At 41.8% G+C, this 16,784-nt stretch overlaps 1 protein-coding gene across 13 annotated transcripts in view; it reads right to left on the reverse strand.

Moving 5' to 3' along the window:
* Positions 1–16,784, reverse strand: part of CFAP61 (cilia and flagella associated protein 61) — a 97,419-nt gene that overhangs the window by 79,958 nt on the left and 677 nt on the right. For 12 of the 13 annotated variants that reach the window (XR_008429915.1, XR_008429918.1, XR_008429917.1 and 9 more), the window contains 8 exons: positions 15,827–16,010; positions 15,341–15,496; positions 14,556–14,706; positions 12,448–12,524; positions 11,985–12,052; positions 10,808–10,949; positions 6,847–6,979; positions 4,848–5,001 (listed from right to left, as the gene is read on the reverse strand). Coding sequence is in view for 3 of the 13 variants with exons in the window: in XM_053938237.1 (XP_053794212.1) it covers positions 4,848–5,001; positions 6,847–6,979; positions 10,808–10,949; positions 11,985–12,052; positions 12,448–12,524; positions 14,556–14,706; positions 15,341–15,483 (868 nt within the window). In the remaining 10 variants the exon portion in view is untranslated. The remainder of the gene's footprint in view (positions 1–4,847; positions 5,002–6,846; positions 6,980–10,807; positions 10,950–11,984; positions 12,053–12,447; positions 12,525–14,555; positions 14,707–15,340; positions 15,497–15,826; positions 16,011–16,784) is intronic. The other variant, XR_008429916.1, reaches the window with a different exon arrangement.

Raw genomic sequence — 16,784 nt, forward strand, 5'->3', positions numbered from 1 at the left:
GCTGCTGAAGAAAACACATCAAGTAAGAACACTCTTACATTTGGAAAATCCAGTAACATTAAGGAAGTCAAGGTTGCTGAGCTCCAAGAAGAACACAAAATAAGTTTCAGAAAACAACAGAATTCATCCCTTCTCCCTCTGAACTTTGCCTTGGGATACCCATGTAAGCTACATTCACAGACAGAAGCATTTCTTCACACACTAATGGGCATTTAAAAAAAAAATACCTCAAAGGTTTAAAATAATTTAGCCAGAAGTAAAAATCTTGTCTTAAAATCTGTTTCTCTTCAATAAAAGAGTGCAGCTGCAATACGCAGGGCAAGGAGAAATGCGGGGGTTAGGAATCATGGATTCTCTGGGGGTATCACAGATGTGAGCCTTCACAGAAATGATCAAATGTCATCTTGATTAACCAGCTCCAGTTCTCATTACCAACAGCCTTGCAGGTGTCAGAAGTTAATTAATACAAGTCTCTTGTTGTCATATAAATATTAATATGTTGTTTCTGACTTTATACTAAAATACAAATCCTTAATGGCTCCACCATCCACTCCTGTCAGACATGGCTGCATTGCTGTTTACAGACATGCTGTACATGAGTGATGTGAAGAACTGTAATACTATCACCAAATCAAGTAAAGATCACAAACAAAGAAAATTAAAATAATTCTGTGATTGCTGGGTTGTTAGCTGAGGTACAGTCATCAGGATCAAGAAGCCAGTTCACCATGAGGCCTGATGAAAAGCCCTTGAATCATTCCCACTGCATCATGTATTCTTGCAACTAATTCACACCACCATATAGAGTAACAACCAAATTACTGTAATTATCCTGAAACCTAAGTGGCATATCAGTACAGACTGTTATATACTCTTTCATTATTATTCAGCATTACGTTTTGAAAGGAAAAAAAATATCAACCTGTGGTCTCTACTTAAAAGCTAAAGAGCTTGAAAAAATAACCTTTCTATATGTAGGAACATAAAATTACTAAAGAATGCAGCTTGCATTTTAAAATTTCCAGCCTTCAGGTTCCATAAAGCCAAGTCCAGATCATCTGTTGATGTCAGGTCACTGAACCTGCTCTGCCCTCACAGCAGGACACCATCCAGCAGCAAGCCACTAAAGCAGCATTCATGGAACTCACGTGGCTTTGCAATAGCCACAAATGCTGGCTACAATATGGGACTAACACCACAACAGATTTCAAGGACACAGGCTGGCCTTTATGCTGGAAAGGCTTAACAATGCACTACTGGGATGCAACTCTTCTAAAATGTGCAAAGCTACAACAAAAATTTTAACTACTACTCCATGGTAACAGAATTAATGTTCCTGAGCAGTGAATAGACAACTTTGCTATTAGGTTTCTAGTGTCTCTCTCTAGGAATAGCACCAGGGTCAGGCTCTCATCTTATGATACTCAAGTTTCTCCTCATGCATCCAAGACCATTGTCTTGGTTTTTCAGCTAGGGAGGTGGAGAGTGGTTCCCTGTGGGGACCTGCCAGAGCTAATGAACTGGCTGGTTTTGAAGGGCTAATCAGCTGGCTAAGTTTGGAGATTGACACCCAGTTAGACCACTTGAAGGAGTCAAACATGCCTCTGTGGAAAAGCACATTTAAAAACAAAGGAAGCCCTGGAAAAACTCTCTTGGCTTCTGGCCTTTGAGCAGGTTGGGTCGGGCTGGCCCTGTGCAGCCAGGCTCATGCAGCCCAGTATGGCCAGGTGAGCACACTGCTCAGCTGGGATTTCTGCCACCTCACCATGCTGCCGGAACTGTCCTAGTACTGTGGACGACTGCGCAGCCAGGACTGCTTGGCCGAGGCCAGCATGGCTGGGGCAATGTCATACAGCTGGGACTGCTCTGCTGAGGTCAGCGCAGCCAGGGCCACGCCACACAGCACCACACGACCGTGACTATTTCACCATGGCTCACAAAGTGATCTTGGTTTACTCTAGGACCAGCGCCAGGAATGGCACCATGGTCAGCACCAGGGGCGGCCCTGAGGCTGGGAGGGGCCAGGGCCAGGAGCAGCCACTTGGCCGGGATCAGAGCAGCCAGAGCAGTGCCACATGGCCACGGCCATCTTAGAAAGACACAGGGGTGGCGCTGGCAGCCAGCGCGACTTGCATGGTGCCAGGGGAGACCACGTGACCAGCAGCGGGAGGCATGGCAAGCAATTTCGTTGATGCAGAGCCTGGATGAGATCAACCCTTCAGTGCTGCAGAACTCTATAAAAAACTGTTTCAATTGAAACAATTGAACAGTTGAGAACAAACGAACCTACGAACACAAATTCTCTCCTGAATCAGGAAAAGGAAAGAGTGAAGACACATAGAGACAACAACATGGGACTGAGGTCAGTGAAAAAAGAATCTAGAAAAATTCTAGATGGGAGCAGATTGAGGAGATGACTTATTCTTGGACTGAAATCCTCTTGTAAGGCTATAGAGAAAATATAATTGATACATCAAATACTTTTTCCCCTCTAACTCATAGAATTGCATTAAGGGGACGTAGTGTTCTACCACAACTGTAAGCCAAGGCACCAGTATTGAAGCAAATAGATGTTACTATAATCCAATAAGAAACTTGAACAGAGAGAGATGAGAAATTTTGCCCCAGAGGTAGTAATAGAAAACCTCTGTTCCCAGAGATGCATTAAAAGAACTTCTGTTTTTATGGTAGAACAGCTCATCCTTAAAATAGCACCCCAATAAGTTGACATGGCCCATGAAAGCAGCTGTGAGATAGCTGCAATGTATGGGAGGGACTTTTCACACCACAAGCAGATTTTTGCTTTCCTGGGCAGCTCATTCACTGTGACATTGAAGCCACAAGAGAACTGTTTATTGTGGCAAAGTCTTCATGCCTAACAAAAGAGATTCCTCTCCCTAAGTAGACTGAAGAATGACTGTTCTAAGTTTTGTCTTCTTACGTTTTCAGTGGGAAAGGAAAAAAGGTGGGGAGGAGGAAAAGTGTTCTGAAGGTTTTATTCTGTTTTTTTCTTATTATTTTTCTTTTAATTTTGTTAATAGCGTTTTCTTTATACCCTTTAGCGTTTGTGCCTGTTTTGCCCTCCTTCTCCAAATGCTTATCTCACAGCAATAAAATAAGTAAATATATTCTAGTAAGTGCACTGGCACTTAGCCAGCACTAGACCCACTACATCATTTGTGTATTGGCCAGGAAATAGAATAATTGGCAAGCCAAAACCTCTACAATCATTAATGATTTGCACTCAAGCTACCTGAAAGTCTACAAGTAATTATTTTTCCCCAGAGCTGCCCTTGTCATTCCAAATAAAGGGATACTACTACTTTAAGAAGTCTTACCTGAAGGCATCCCACAGGATACTGCAACTACCATCAAAACTAATAAAGTTTTTAAATGAAGAGAGAAAAGAAGGGAAGATAGATTCACAGAACTGCTAACTATGCTGCTTAAAACATTTCTAAAAAGCACTCAGATGTCAGATTCTCAAGAAACTGAACAGAACACAGCTGCTTATGCTAGGTTTTAACATTTAGAACAAGTTCCATAGATTTCCTAAATGGTAAAAAGCATGTAATAGCTGTATTGTCAAACCCTGTAACCACATTCTCACTGAAAAGCTCAGCAGCACAGAATTTGCCAGAAAACACAGACCTACAGCTTGCAGGCTCTGGAGAATGAGAGAGGACACCAGAACCAGGAACAGCCCTGGGATGGGTAAGGCTGGGAGAGAGTCCTGGTGGTCGGTCACCTTGCACAATACTCTGCTCAAGCAGGGTCACCCAGAGCAGACAGCCCAGGACTGGGCTCTAGCTCCTGAGTGATCACTCTGCCTCCTCAGTCTCATTCCTCCTCCTATCCACGTCTGTCACCTCTTCTGAACTAATACTCCTGGAGCTGAAGGAGCACAGGATCAAACAGAAGACAGGCAGGCTCTTCCATCTCCTATGTGTAAGATGCTTTCTTGCAGGGGTGGGGAAGTCCATAGCAGCAGCTACAAGGGGATCCTCTCTCTTTTCTGTTCTGTGATGACTGGCTTCGAGGTACCAGCTGGTGACAGCCCTGCAGCTCCCTGGTTGCCTTTTTTGCCTGCTGCTTTGTGTTCAGAAAAGCAGATACATAACCTAGTGGTGGAGGTGTTTTATTCCACTACTGATAATCAGTGGATAGCAAAATGTTGCCCTTCTGCACAAAATGACCTTTGACACTGAAAAATAAAGACAACAATTGTAAATCATTTACATGACACTTCTGTTCTACAAACAGGTGACATGTTTGTGCTACTGGTTTTTATCACTCGCAGGAAGTGGCTTGCACATGCGTTGCTGTATTGGGCCCAATATAAAAGCAGAATAAAGAGATAGACCCTGATCTCCCAAAATCTTGTAACACAGGAGACTGCAAAAAATAAACAAAGAGCAGAAGCTGAACCACAAGGAAAAAAGATGATGTAAGTCAACAGGATAATATAACAGACACAGCCAGCTGCTCAGCTACCAACAGACCTCACTCCATCACCAAATTTTACAATCATATCTTCCTTTAACAGCACAACTGTATCTGATAGACAGTATACGCCACACAACAGCTTTCTGAAACTTCAAGCCCACATTTATCCCGTAGTTGGTACAGGCCAGCTCCCCACAAACAACAATCACTTCTGACCAGGGCTATCAAAATTCCCCTCCTCAATTAAAAAACACCAGGCATCCTACTTCAAAAACAGGTATGTTAATTTGTGTTTTCTTCCTAGTAAACCTATTTATCCTTTTCCAACCTTCTGCAAAACCTACTCAGAAGCTAGACACAAACACACCTTGAATTTATTTAGCACTTTAGAATATAGATACCTCCTTGAATGCTTGGCTTCCGTGGCACTTTGAGAATATCCTCAGGATGTGGTTTACAGAGTCCATGGAAAGGCCCTAAGTCAAAACATTCTTGAAACAAGGAAACGTCCACGTCAGAACATAAGCTCATGAATCCTACTGCAATGCCATCAACCTGGAAGACAAAAGCCATGTCACATGAGTCTGTCATTCTAGGAAAGGACAAAAAAACCTGAACAAAAATTTTCCGAAATATCAACTTTTATGTTCCATCTCTGACTGTGCATAATGGAAAACTATAAAGGAACTATTTCAGCAAAAGTTAAAGATCCTCTTTTATTTTTTCCTTGTAACATGTGTACTAGGACCTCTACAGTAGATGTTCTAATTCTTTTTTTAGCTATGATTTACAAGAGTATTAGGTTTATATATATAGGCCAAATAATGACCTGGAGTTTCAGTAAAGCATTTGTTATGGCAAATACACAATATACTTCCAAAAACATATCATTTAGTTTAAAGTTACAGTGCAGTTGAAGTAGAACCTTCATCCAGTTAGCTGTAATAGTTGGCTCATTACTGGACACTGATTTGGACCCAAATTGGGCTCAAACTGAAGGGTGTATTTTATTCTCCTAAGAAATTAACTCAAGAAATTAATTATGTATAATATAAGGAGTACCTAATGCAGTACATATTATTTGCAGCACTTGTAAGCCCCAAATATTTCTGTGTTCTGAAAAAAATCCAAGAGCTAGTCTTAAATGTTCTGGCAAACATGAAAGTAATGGGCTTTAACCTGGGACAAGTCTAGCAGAAGGAAGCTCTTAAATTTTTAGTAATGTATGCAACTTTCTGGTAAAACACATTATCAAAGCACTTTTTCCTTCCTCCTCAATACACATAATGAAAGCCTTTATAAACCTAATGAAAATTCAAATGCTGGATTTGTACAGCTGGTTTATCAAGCCATCAGCACATCAATAAAGACTTTTAAAAGTGTGACGTTTAATTTTTCTGCCCTCAAACAACAAGTGATTGTTTGTTTGCCTTGTTTGCATAACCAACAAAGCCAGGGTGCCACAGTTGCCTGGCTGCTGTGTAATTTCAGGCCCAAGGCTCAGCAGAGGCTGATTAACCAATCCATCTACCATATGTGCAAAAAGAGGCTGCCAGCTTCCTTCTCCACAGGGGAAGTTGGCATCCATCATGATTTGTGTGGAGGTGCTTTCTCAACCTGCCATGGCAGTGGCAGCTGAGATAAACTGGGGGCTTGGAACACCTTTTGGTGGTCTCACATTGAGCTCCGAACATGCCACTGGAATGTCTTATTTATAGCAACAGCCCTCTGCAATGTGCCATTACACTAATTGTGCATTGTTTCCCATTTGGCTCCCAATGCCAGTGATTACATGTTGCAATTTTATAAAACCATTTGCCACAAAAAGCAGGTTTCAGGAATTAAGGAGGTTTATTGCCTGTCAGCTTGCACTACCATGCACAATTACCAACACATGAAAAACTTAACATGAATTTTCATCAGGATAACTATTACCACTCCTTTCTTATTTAAATTAATTGCTGGGATTGTCTTCATTTCAGCAAAAATTTGTTTGACCCAAGAGAAAGAAAAATTATCTACAGGACTTGAAACTGTGAAAGGATTACTGGCTGCTCATTTTCATATGCAACATTAGCTTTCGCTGGGAATGAAAACAGGTTACCTATGATGCAAATGTCTAAAATGACAACATGGCTTCACCAAGACAGTCTGTCCAAATTACCTGAAAATAATCTGCACAAGAACTGGGAACTATTGCTCCATTTCTGAACTGGAAACATCACTCCTGAGGACAGACACAAACTACATTGAGAAGGGCACTCACTGTGTGGGTATAGAGCATGAATTCTACTTCTCACAGGTGGGCTGCTGATTTTATCCCCTGAGTTAGAGTGAGCTGTCACACAGGACATCACTAAGGCTATAATCAGACAAAACCAGAGGTCATGGCAGACTGACCTCACAAACAGCTGCCTGATTTTCTTCACCTTCACATTCTATGAGATCAACAAGAAGATATTCACCATAGGTTTCCTTCAGAGTCTCACTTTGAGGTGTCCAGATTAGCATGAGATCATCATAATCTTCCATCCTACAAAAAAAAGAGATCAGGTAATGTCCTAAGGCTCTGCCATTAATAGGCCCTGATACTTCTGTTCTACTACATTAACATATGGAAAAAATATTACAAATACTTGTTCCAAAGCCTGCACCCACAAATCACTTCACCTAGGACACATTCCCAGTGCACACTAAAGTGGGAGTCTCAGCACCAGAGAGACAACCACACGCAAAAGCCAGCAGAACCCACCAAAATCTGCACTGCTCAGTGGAGATGCTTCTCTTGCCCTAAGAAAATATATGGGAATCCCAGCTCAAAATTTCCCTGCCTCACCACACCTGTAGTGGAGCACTCATACAGGTCCCAACCTACACGGATTTTTATTTAAACAGGCAACAGAGAATCTTTCCCACTAGACTGCTATTTATAGACAGGGTCAATGTAACTCTGAATAAGGAAATCCAGCACTTTTACACGAACAGTGGTAGAATTCATCAGTCACCCGTGTTGAGACTATGGCACAAAGGTGGGTGGCAAATCAGCTTTAACACTTAACTGCTATCAATAACATGAAGCCACTTGTATTTGGAAAAATGCTGGAATTGAGTGGTGCAACCAAAAGCAGCAGAGAGAAAACTGAGGCTGTGTTGGGCTGCCAGAAGGAACAACTGCAACAAACTGCAGGTGAAACCCTCCCTGCTCTGGGCCAGGAGCAGGCGGCTACCTCGGCTATCACACCAACACCCCAGAAACACTCGCGCTGGACTGCCCCGACGAGCCCGTCCCGGCTCCGGGCCCCACGCAGCGACACCGGGGCTGGCGGAGCCCCGCGCAGTCTCTGCCGCCACCCGGCGGCCCCGCCAGGCATGGGCAGCGGCTCCTTTGCTTAACTTAGGATGCACAAACCTCTTCCTTTTCCTGCACGGGAACCAGGACCGGCCCGCGGTGCTTCCCTCGCTTGCCAAGGATGCACAAACATGCTGCTGCAGGGAGAACCAGGAACTTGAGAGCTTCCCGAGGTTTTGGGGAAAACTCCTGTTGTGTTCCAGGGTCCCACTGCTCAGGTAGGGAAGTGCCTGTATGTGATACCTGTAAGTTGGAGATCATGGTTCTGCACAGGCAGGAACCCAGAAACAATAAACAGATTCTCAGTGCTACTCTTTACATGTGTCAGGATTTGGAAGGAGCCTTAAAGAAAACGCAGCTGGGCAAAAGAGGTTCTGTTTCTCGTTGTATCAAACACTGTCTGAGTTCCTAAGCACTGCCTGACTCCAGCACAGGAGAGGCGGTCAGGGGTCTCTGGATGATTTTGATGCTCCTGCACACCACAATGGATGTGACCTCTGGGTAAGACTGTCTTTGTAACCAAGGCTAGGGACCCCTTGGATTCTGATCTCGTTTCTGCTTTTTTTTATCCCCTCAACTAAAATGAAGCTCCAGCAACAATGAAAACTCCATAAAAACTTACAGTAACTCATTCCTTATCCTTCAAACCAGAATGGTTACCCTCATCTCCTTCACAGGAAGTATCCCAAGGGAAAATCTGCAGTGAGGTTCTCTATTATCAGAACATCACCACCTCAGCACAATTAATTAGTACAGCAAATCTGTTAATAAGCTCTCAAACCTCAAAAAACCAAAGAGGGGTAACAGAAGGAGACTGTATCCTAATTGAACCCTGTTATTTCTTGGAGTCCGTAACAGACACACACCTCCTCCAAATGTAACATTGTGCCAAGTGTCCCATGTCATTCTGCTCTGTGGGACATAGGACAAGATCACACACAAAGGTGCAGATGGTAATTCCTGAAGACTGACCCTATAACAGTCAATGGGCCTCTGCACATACCCATTCATCTCCCTGCACACTGCTCTGTAGGAACACAACCATTTTAACTTGTTTATTCTGCTTTTAGTATCTTCCACCAGTTTCACAATATTTAAGAAAGTAAAGAAACCCTCCAAATCCCAGTAAGCTTTCCAATACAAAAATGCCACAAAATTCCTCTATTGTGAGTGCAAGCATAGAGCTGCAAATTTGATTCTTGCCTACAGGGCACAAACCCAAGAATGTCAGGATCTAGACAAGACACCAGCAAGAAATTAAACATCAAAGCTTAGTGGGCTGTATTCTGACACACTGCGATGCCTCACATTATAGAGGCCAGACAGAGAGTAACTTCCAAATCGATGGTTAAACAACGTATCAGTTTACAGCTGCTTTTCCCTCCCTCCGTAAGCAGGGGAAGAGGGGACAGAGATTAGGGTAATCTCCTCCCACTGCCCCAGAACATGTTGCAGGTGGCTGCAGACAACATCCACAGAGGAGTCTCTAAGGGCTCCCACTGACTGTTACTATGGATGCCAGTGAAGCACAGAGGTGAATGCAGAGGGAAAGGCAGAACTCCTTCTGCAAACAGAAATTAGCCTTACTTGTTACCAACTGATAAACCACACTGAAGTGTGAATTTTGTATCATCACTGTGTAATTTCAGAGGAAAAACAGTTTCCCAGTTAATTTTCTAATAATACCAAAGCTAAAGCCATTTTTACTTTTTATAACAAACTACCAAAATCCCAGACAAGATGGTAGCTCTTATCAGGAATATTGCTATGGCCTGACATTTCCAGTCATGCAAAAAAACATTTCAATTGACAATATCCAATGGCCACCAAAAAAAAAAATTAACTTAAATTGAAAAATAAGACAAACATGATAGTCGGAACCAAGACATATGGAAAGACTTTTAATCTTCAGGCATTAACTCACCTGCTGATATCTTCTCTGTATAAAAGTCCATTCACTTAGTTATAGGTGAGAGACAACTCAAAAGAAACACTCAAAAAGCCTAACAATTGTACATCGAGTTAGTATGAGAGACATTTTTAACATACTGAAATATCCAGAGCTACAGCAGGAGGATGTGAAATGGCAAAGGTCAGGCCTCAGGCCTTTTTCTTAAAATGCTCAAAAGTCAAGCAATAGGAGGAGTTCAAGCTGCAGATTTGCTTCAGACCCATGTGGTAAAATTCCGTAAGTGCAATAAAACATGTCTCAGAGACAGGCTTCTGTCAGAATGCAGCCCAAGCTGGCAGTGCAAATCAGCCCATAAACAAATGGCGTGGCTTTACCAATCAGACACACTCAGCATAGCATCACCATCTGCAAGTACAGACCCCCCACATCCATACCATGTGCTAGAGTCTCCAAGGAATACACTTCTCCCTAAACTTCAGTCTCTGCCACAGGCATCAGAAATGCTAATTTAATCACCACTCTGCTACCTAGCCACAAAGCAACACTTACATTTACTACCTGCAAGAACTCCAGAAGAAATCAGAGTTAAAGCAAACTACTGCTTCATAAAACATTGCCCTACCAGCAGTCTTCCCACAATGAAGAGGACAACAAGTAACCCAAAATTTGATGGATACATGTTCTATTTCAACCACACTACAAGGAACCATCTCCACAGCAACAACAACAGGAAAATCACCAGGCCCCTGGGTCAGAAACTAGGCATTTCTCATGTCCTGGATGCAACACTAGCACAGGCAGAACACACATGTAAGGAAAAAACAAGAGTAGCAACAGCAGTCTAATTCAGCCAGCAGATCACAGAATAAACATCACTGACAAAAAATAGTCTTCCTACATAGCTAACTAGCATTCAAAAAAATAGATCTTGTGATGAAATAGAACAAAACCAGCATAATCCTAGAACTACCTAGTTTGGTTATCACAGAAAACCAGAGCAGCCAAGCGAAGCTACTGATGCTGCAAACCAAAGAAGGAAAATGCTTCAGTTTCCCCCAGCCAGATGTGCTCAGGGAAGCAGAAGCAAGGAGTTGCATTACCTTGCTTGGCGCACATACAGCTGTGGGTGACACCGATGCCTTGGGCATGCCAGCAAGGTGAAACCTCTCTCCATGGGTGAGCCTGGAACAGGCATGATCCTTTCAAAGACGTTCCCCATGTCCAGCTCTGAATGACTAAAACCTGTTGGGGCAACAGAGAAACTTCATTATGTAAGTTTTAAATTATCAGCAAAACTGTCTGGGGAAAAAAACTGTCTGAGTTTCAAAGTTAAACCAGAGATAGTAAAATGCTCCAAGTCTTTTAAGTTAGGCAATGAGGCTGAAATGACAGCAGCATAAACATGTAAGAATCGTCACCAAAGTCATCTAATTAATCCAGCATTCCAAACCTGAATAAGCTTCAAAGCAAACAAATTGGTAGAAAACAACCCCTATAAAAATAATACAACCAATTCTCTATGCCTATGGAGAATCTCTGTCAGGACTCACAATGCTGAAGGAAAGCTAACCTTGGTTGCCATGGTGGATTTGACAGAACCCTTAATTCAAGCCCTGTTTTCTGTAATTGACACACCACTACAGTCTTTTAGTGTGACTTGGAACCAACATGTCTAGATGCCAGCATATCAGAAATGTTCCAGCTCCCTTTTCAGATCAATTTAAGTGCATGCTTAGTTTATTAGTTGGAATTCAGGACCAAAATTCCACATCTGGTGCTGTTCTCTGATTAACCTGTGTATTCTCTACCTTTGTACCTCTGTTCTAGAAGAAATAATCTGAATTTCCTTCTATGTCTCCAGCAGCCCCTCTGAGTCCCACCAGAGTGTCCTCTTCCAAACTGCACTGGCTTGGATAAGTAAGAGAAAGTGATCAATTTCAAGTCTCTTGGCTCTATTCAACCAGAAATCTTCACAAAACTTGTAGGTATTGATTTTTGAGATCTTTACTCCTTTCTGATGTCCTGTTTCTGGCAAATTTAAAGATTGCAGGGAATGGACAGACTGCTGAATGCTGCTGGAATGAGCATGGAACCACAGGTACCTCTTGCACATGGGATCTTCATAAGAAGATACTTTTAGATTATGTTTTTCACATGCCTAGAAACTGATAACCATTCTCAGTACTAAAAAAAGAACACCACAGCAAGCTCACAGAGCATACTAACTAGGTTCTTAATTGCTCTCACTTCAAGAATAAAAGAGTTTTAAGCTCTTACCTAACCTCTCCTCAGGTGGTATAAAGAGAAGTATAAACTGCAGTTCTGGTAGTAAGATGAAAGCTCTCCTGGACAAATAACAAACATATTCAGTCTTTTATTATTACACCCATCAATGACAGACAGCAGCTAGCTTTTTTAATAGATTTTTTTTTTTTCCAGTGTCTCTAACCTTTCTTCAGAAGTCCACATGGCTCAACAATTAAAACATTTCTGTCAAACAATATGTGAAATTTATCTGGGTAATCTGACTGGTTTTTCATACCTTATTTCTTTCAAATTTCCCAATCTTTACATTTCAAACATCCTCTTTTTTATAGCAGTTTCCCAGTGGTGAAATATTTAATATATCAGGCTTCTTCTGGCAGATCTTTGATGGGGCATCTGGATGAGACTGCTTGATTTGACAAATGTGATTTGACAGCGGGAGAGGGCATGTGCCTCACTACTCAAGACTACTCACCTAACAATTTCTTGGGAACATCCAGCTGCATAATCTTCCTTTGCCACAAAGAGATGCACGAAGAGCGTGTTCAAAGGCTACAAAACAAGGAGTGAAAGCCTACACACCATGCAGCTCATTTTTATTCCATCAGCTCAAGTATTAGTACACATATACATTTCCAACATACATGATCTGCATTCAAGGAGCAGCAAAATACATAAGTAACTTCAAAGCATGTGTGGGTAAAGTTATGTGATTAAAGTGCTTTATATAATTTTGTGCTTCTGCAACATTTTTTTCTTTCTACTCAGTTTATTATTGTTTGACTGCAATATACACTGTACATTTCATATTGAACAGTATTAATTCTTGACTAACAACATTCAACCACATTAAACATTCAACATGTGTCTGACAAAGACATTCTTTTAAGGTTAAAAGAAAAACCACAAGCCAAAAGCTCACCTGCTTCTCATAATCCTAAAGTGTTTTTTCTTTAAAGGTAGTAAGAAAAATTACATATTTTAAGATGACATCATTAGACACACAAATACCAGGCAAAAACAGGGCAGACTAACAGACACCTTTATCTTGTGCACCTCCAGTAAACATGGAAAACTCCTGTGCTGGAATGGCAAGGGCTATTAAATCAGCTGTTCTCTAGCATATTAATTACAAGTCAGTGAAGGTCTGCCTGAAGATAAAAATACTTTAAATGGAAAACCTGAGATCTTCTGAATAGTATAATATTCAGTTAAAACACCATAGCTAGAGGCACCAATAAACTTCAGCAATTTAAGAGCAAGAATGATTTCAATAGAGGCTGCAGTACATGGACTGACATCAGGACAACAAGCTATTGAAACAAACATCTAAAGACATCCCTAAAAATCAGGCAGTTTGTTTGCTTTTTTAGAAACAAAGGGAAGAAATATAAAACTATATTACTGTTGAGGTCCGAGGGGACACCAAGTAAACCAGACGTGGACTGTAACTGTTTCTCAATAGTGCTGGTAACCAGACAATCCAGTACAGCATTTTCACTTATTCCTTTCTGCACAAGTCAACTCCCACTTCAGACCCTGAAATTATTCCTGTACTCTAGGAAAAAGACAGGTCAACTATACTTCACAGAATTCCTATGTTCAGATGACCTCAGTTTTGAAAAGCACACCTGCATGGATTTAACCTACAGTTTACCAATGACATCTCATCAAGTTATACCCCAGAAAACGTTCAGAGTTTCTGCCAATGCAGAAGCATAAAACACTAAATCTTCTACACCTCCTTTAGCAAATAAACTCCATTCTAGAAAAACAGAATGTTGCCTGTATGTTTCAAGGTATTTTTCACTACTGGTCCTGAACAGTAATTCATTTTTCTTGTCTTTTCTCTGTAGGCCCCTACACCAGATCCCAGAAAGCCACCAGACAGCCTGAGGGAGATCACAGCACAGCAGAACCCCCAGAGCAGTTGCACCCCGAATGAAGTGGCTGCCCACAAAGTGCCACTCAAGGGACAAACAAAGTCCATTACAAGGAAATCACAGGTCCTTTCTGCTGTCCTTTTGGCTGTACTGGTGGTGTTTCCTTTAAGAGCACACATTTTCAAACACTGTTTTTGTCAGTTTATCTCCAAGCCATTGCTTAACATTACAAAAGACCCTAAGCAACTGATGAACAAAATGCCCAGAGATAACTGCAGCACCTTATTATGGCACATGCTGCACACCTTATGAGTGCTTGGGGCTTAACATTTTCTGTATTTTCTCAACAATCCCACAGTCTAGTTCCCAGCTGGACTTGGTGATGGGGGAACATTTGAGTGCTAAACTTGTAAGGGCCTGTTTCTTTTCTGTAGATCCTACCAGAAAGTCACAAGCTCGCCCAAGGAGCCCGTGTGAAAATTGCCAGCATGCAAAGAGCAGCAGTCTCCCCACCAGCACCAAACAAGTTGACTGCAGAACTAAGGTTCCCCTTGTCAGCACGAGGGCTTGACAAGGACTCCATCACCTTCCGTATCCTGAAAGCCTCAAATCTACCGGAAACAGATTGTAGACGCCCATGTGTATTTTCCATACCTGAGCCTTAAATGAAAACTCAACTAAAATCACACAATTTACTTACAGTGCACTTATTGTTAGTGTAGTTTTCATGCAGGAATGGTTCCCATTCAGCCTGATCGGTAATATTCCAATTCGGATAGTCCAGAAAGGCAGCATGAGCGATAACCTCATTCTTCTCATTGCAGAGCGTCAAAGCAAGATTTGATAATTCTCTATGAAAACAATTTAATTTTGCACAAGTTGAACAAACTCCACATAGAAAAGTGACTGTGAATTCAGCCTGCTGGAACAGCAAAAGCAGCCATGTTCAAGAGGGTTCCCAGGATCAGGCCTCAATTAAACTTCATCATCCACATGCTAACTTGGAATTGTTACTTCAGTTCCACACATTTGTGCTCTAACATTATAAAAATTCAGGTGGATTTTCAAATCCTCATATTAGTAAATCTGAGATGCAAGACTTAAACATTCCCTTCCATTTGTATGTTTCTTCACACATCTCTTTTTCCCCAAACAGCTGTTATCCAAGATTTTTGCTATTAAGGGGGAAAAACATAAGTGACCCACCAGTATCTGTCACACAGCCTGTCTGCTGATAGCTTTTTTCAAAAGCATTTCTTCTGAGCTTTTACAAAAGGAAGCTAGTACAGAATTAAACCTTCTCCACCATGGCAGAGACCCAGGTTTGCACAGTCATGCATGTGACAGACATGAAAGTAGATTTTCTTTCCATTTTTAGAAACAGCACAAAAAATCATTATGTCACACCATGTCAAAGCTCAGAATGTTTTCTGCCATTTTAAGTGTAATTTCCTGAAAGATGGCAACCTAAAACACATTACTTACAAAAGGTAAGTGACATCAATCCTTCCAAAGAGGTCTTCTGTGACAGGGCTGAAGAGGCTGATAATGTCCGGGACATCACGTGACACGGTCCTTCTGGCAGTGACCACATCTGTATTTCCCCTTGATGAGGTGACTGTGGCCATCCCACAGGCTGCACTGAGAACCAAGGAAAACACTGCTGGCTCCAGCCGTCCCATTGCCATCCCCTGCCCAACACAGGCACTTCAGGTGGGTTTTCATAACAAATCTAAATTGGGGCAGCTTCTGTGGATTTGGTGCCTGGTTCCTGCATACCACCAGACAAATAGGCACTGCCTGTCCAGTGCGCATCTGAAACGCAGCAGGCAATCACTCTTATGGTCTGGATCCTACAGAGGAAATTAATTGTTTTAATAGGCTACAGCTGCTTTCCTATTTATTCATTTGCATGCTAACCAGCTCATCACCAAGAACTTCAAACTCAAAGACCTTCAGCGGGAGGCTCACCTGTGGGCAGTCAGGGGAAGCAGGCTGGAGGCACAGCTGCAAACAACCAGGTACACAATGTCCGATTAAACAGCAGCTTCAGGTGAATTAACTGTATTTTGTCCAAAACTGCTCCTCGAATTTCTTTTATTTCTTTTGAGATCAACAGTAGGGCTTAAAGGCTATTCAAAGTTGTACTGCTTTCCTACGCAGAAAAAAAAAAAAAATTTTTTTTTTTTTTGTTCCTCATTGAGAAAATGTGCCAGGCACAGATGATATATTGATCCGCCCGGCAATTTTAGAATACACGGGGCATCAGATCCTCAAACCACCTGTGACCGTCCCCTCGTGTCTAACACCCTTTAGTTGTGTATCTCCGCTCAGTACTGCAGCCTGCTGTGACCCAGCCAACAATCAAGCACGTGAAATAAAGCGACCAAACAATGGCTTCCCTCAATTTCTTAAATATATGTGCAAAATATAGCAGTACTAACTAGAAAAAAGAAAAAAAAAAAAAAAAGCCTAAACCAACACACCTAGACCACAGAGCAATTTCACCACTCTGCCAAACACAACAACCACTTCCAACAGTGACTCCAAATGCAAATGTGATGCTCAGTTATCAGACACCGCAATTCCCAACTAAAATGAAAAACCAAAAGAAATGCAGATTTTCACACCTTTTAAATACAGAGAGAGTCACATGCACTCCTACATCTTTCACAGACAAACAAGACATTCCAGCGCCAGCGCGGGTCCTGAAATTAACCTGAAGGAACACATCCTTTGGAAACATGCGTCAATTTAAAAAATGAAAGCTAACGCGAAATTTAAAGGGCCATTCATCGGCTGAGGTTTAGCGCACTGAGATAACTTCAGTTGAGGAAAATTGTTTGCCACATTTTCAGTCAATTGTTTAACTTCACGCAAAAAAAAAAAAAATATATATATATATACACACGCATCTCCACCAGCTCCC

This window comes from Vidua chalybeata, chromosome 3 (assembly GCF_026979565.1).
Source record: "Vidua chalybeata isolate OUT-0048 chromosome 3, bVidCha1 merged haplotype, whole genome shotgun sequence".
In the NCBI taxonomy this organism is placed as follows: Eukaryota; Metazoa; Chordata; class Aves; order Passeriformes; family Viduidae; genus Vidua; species Vidua chalybeata.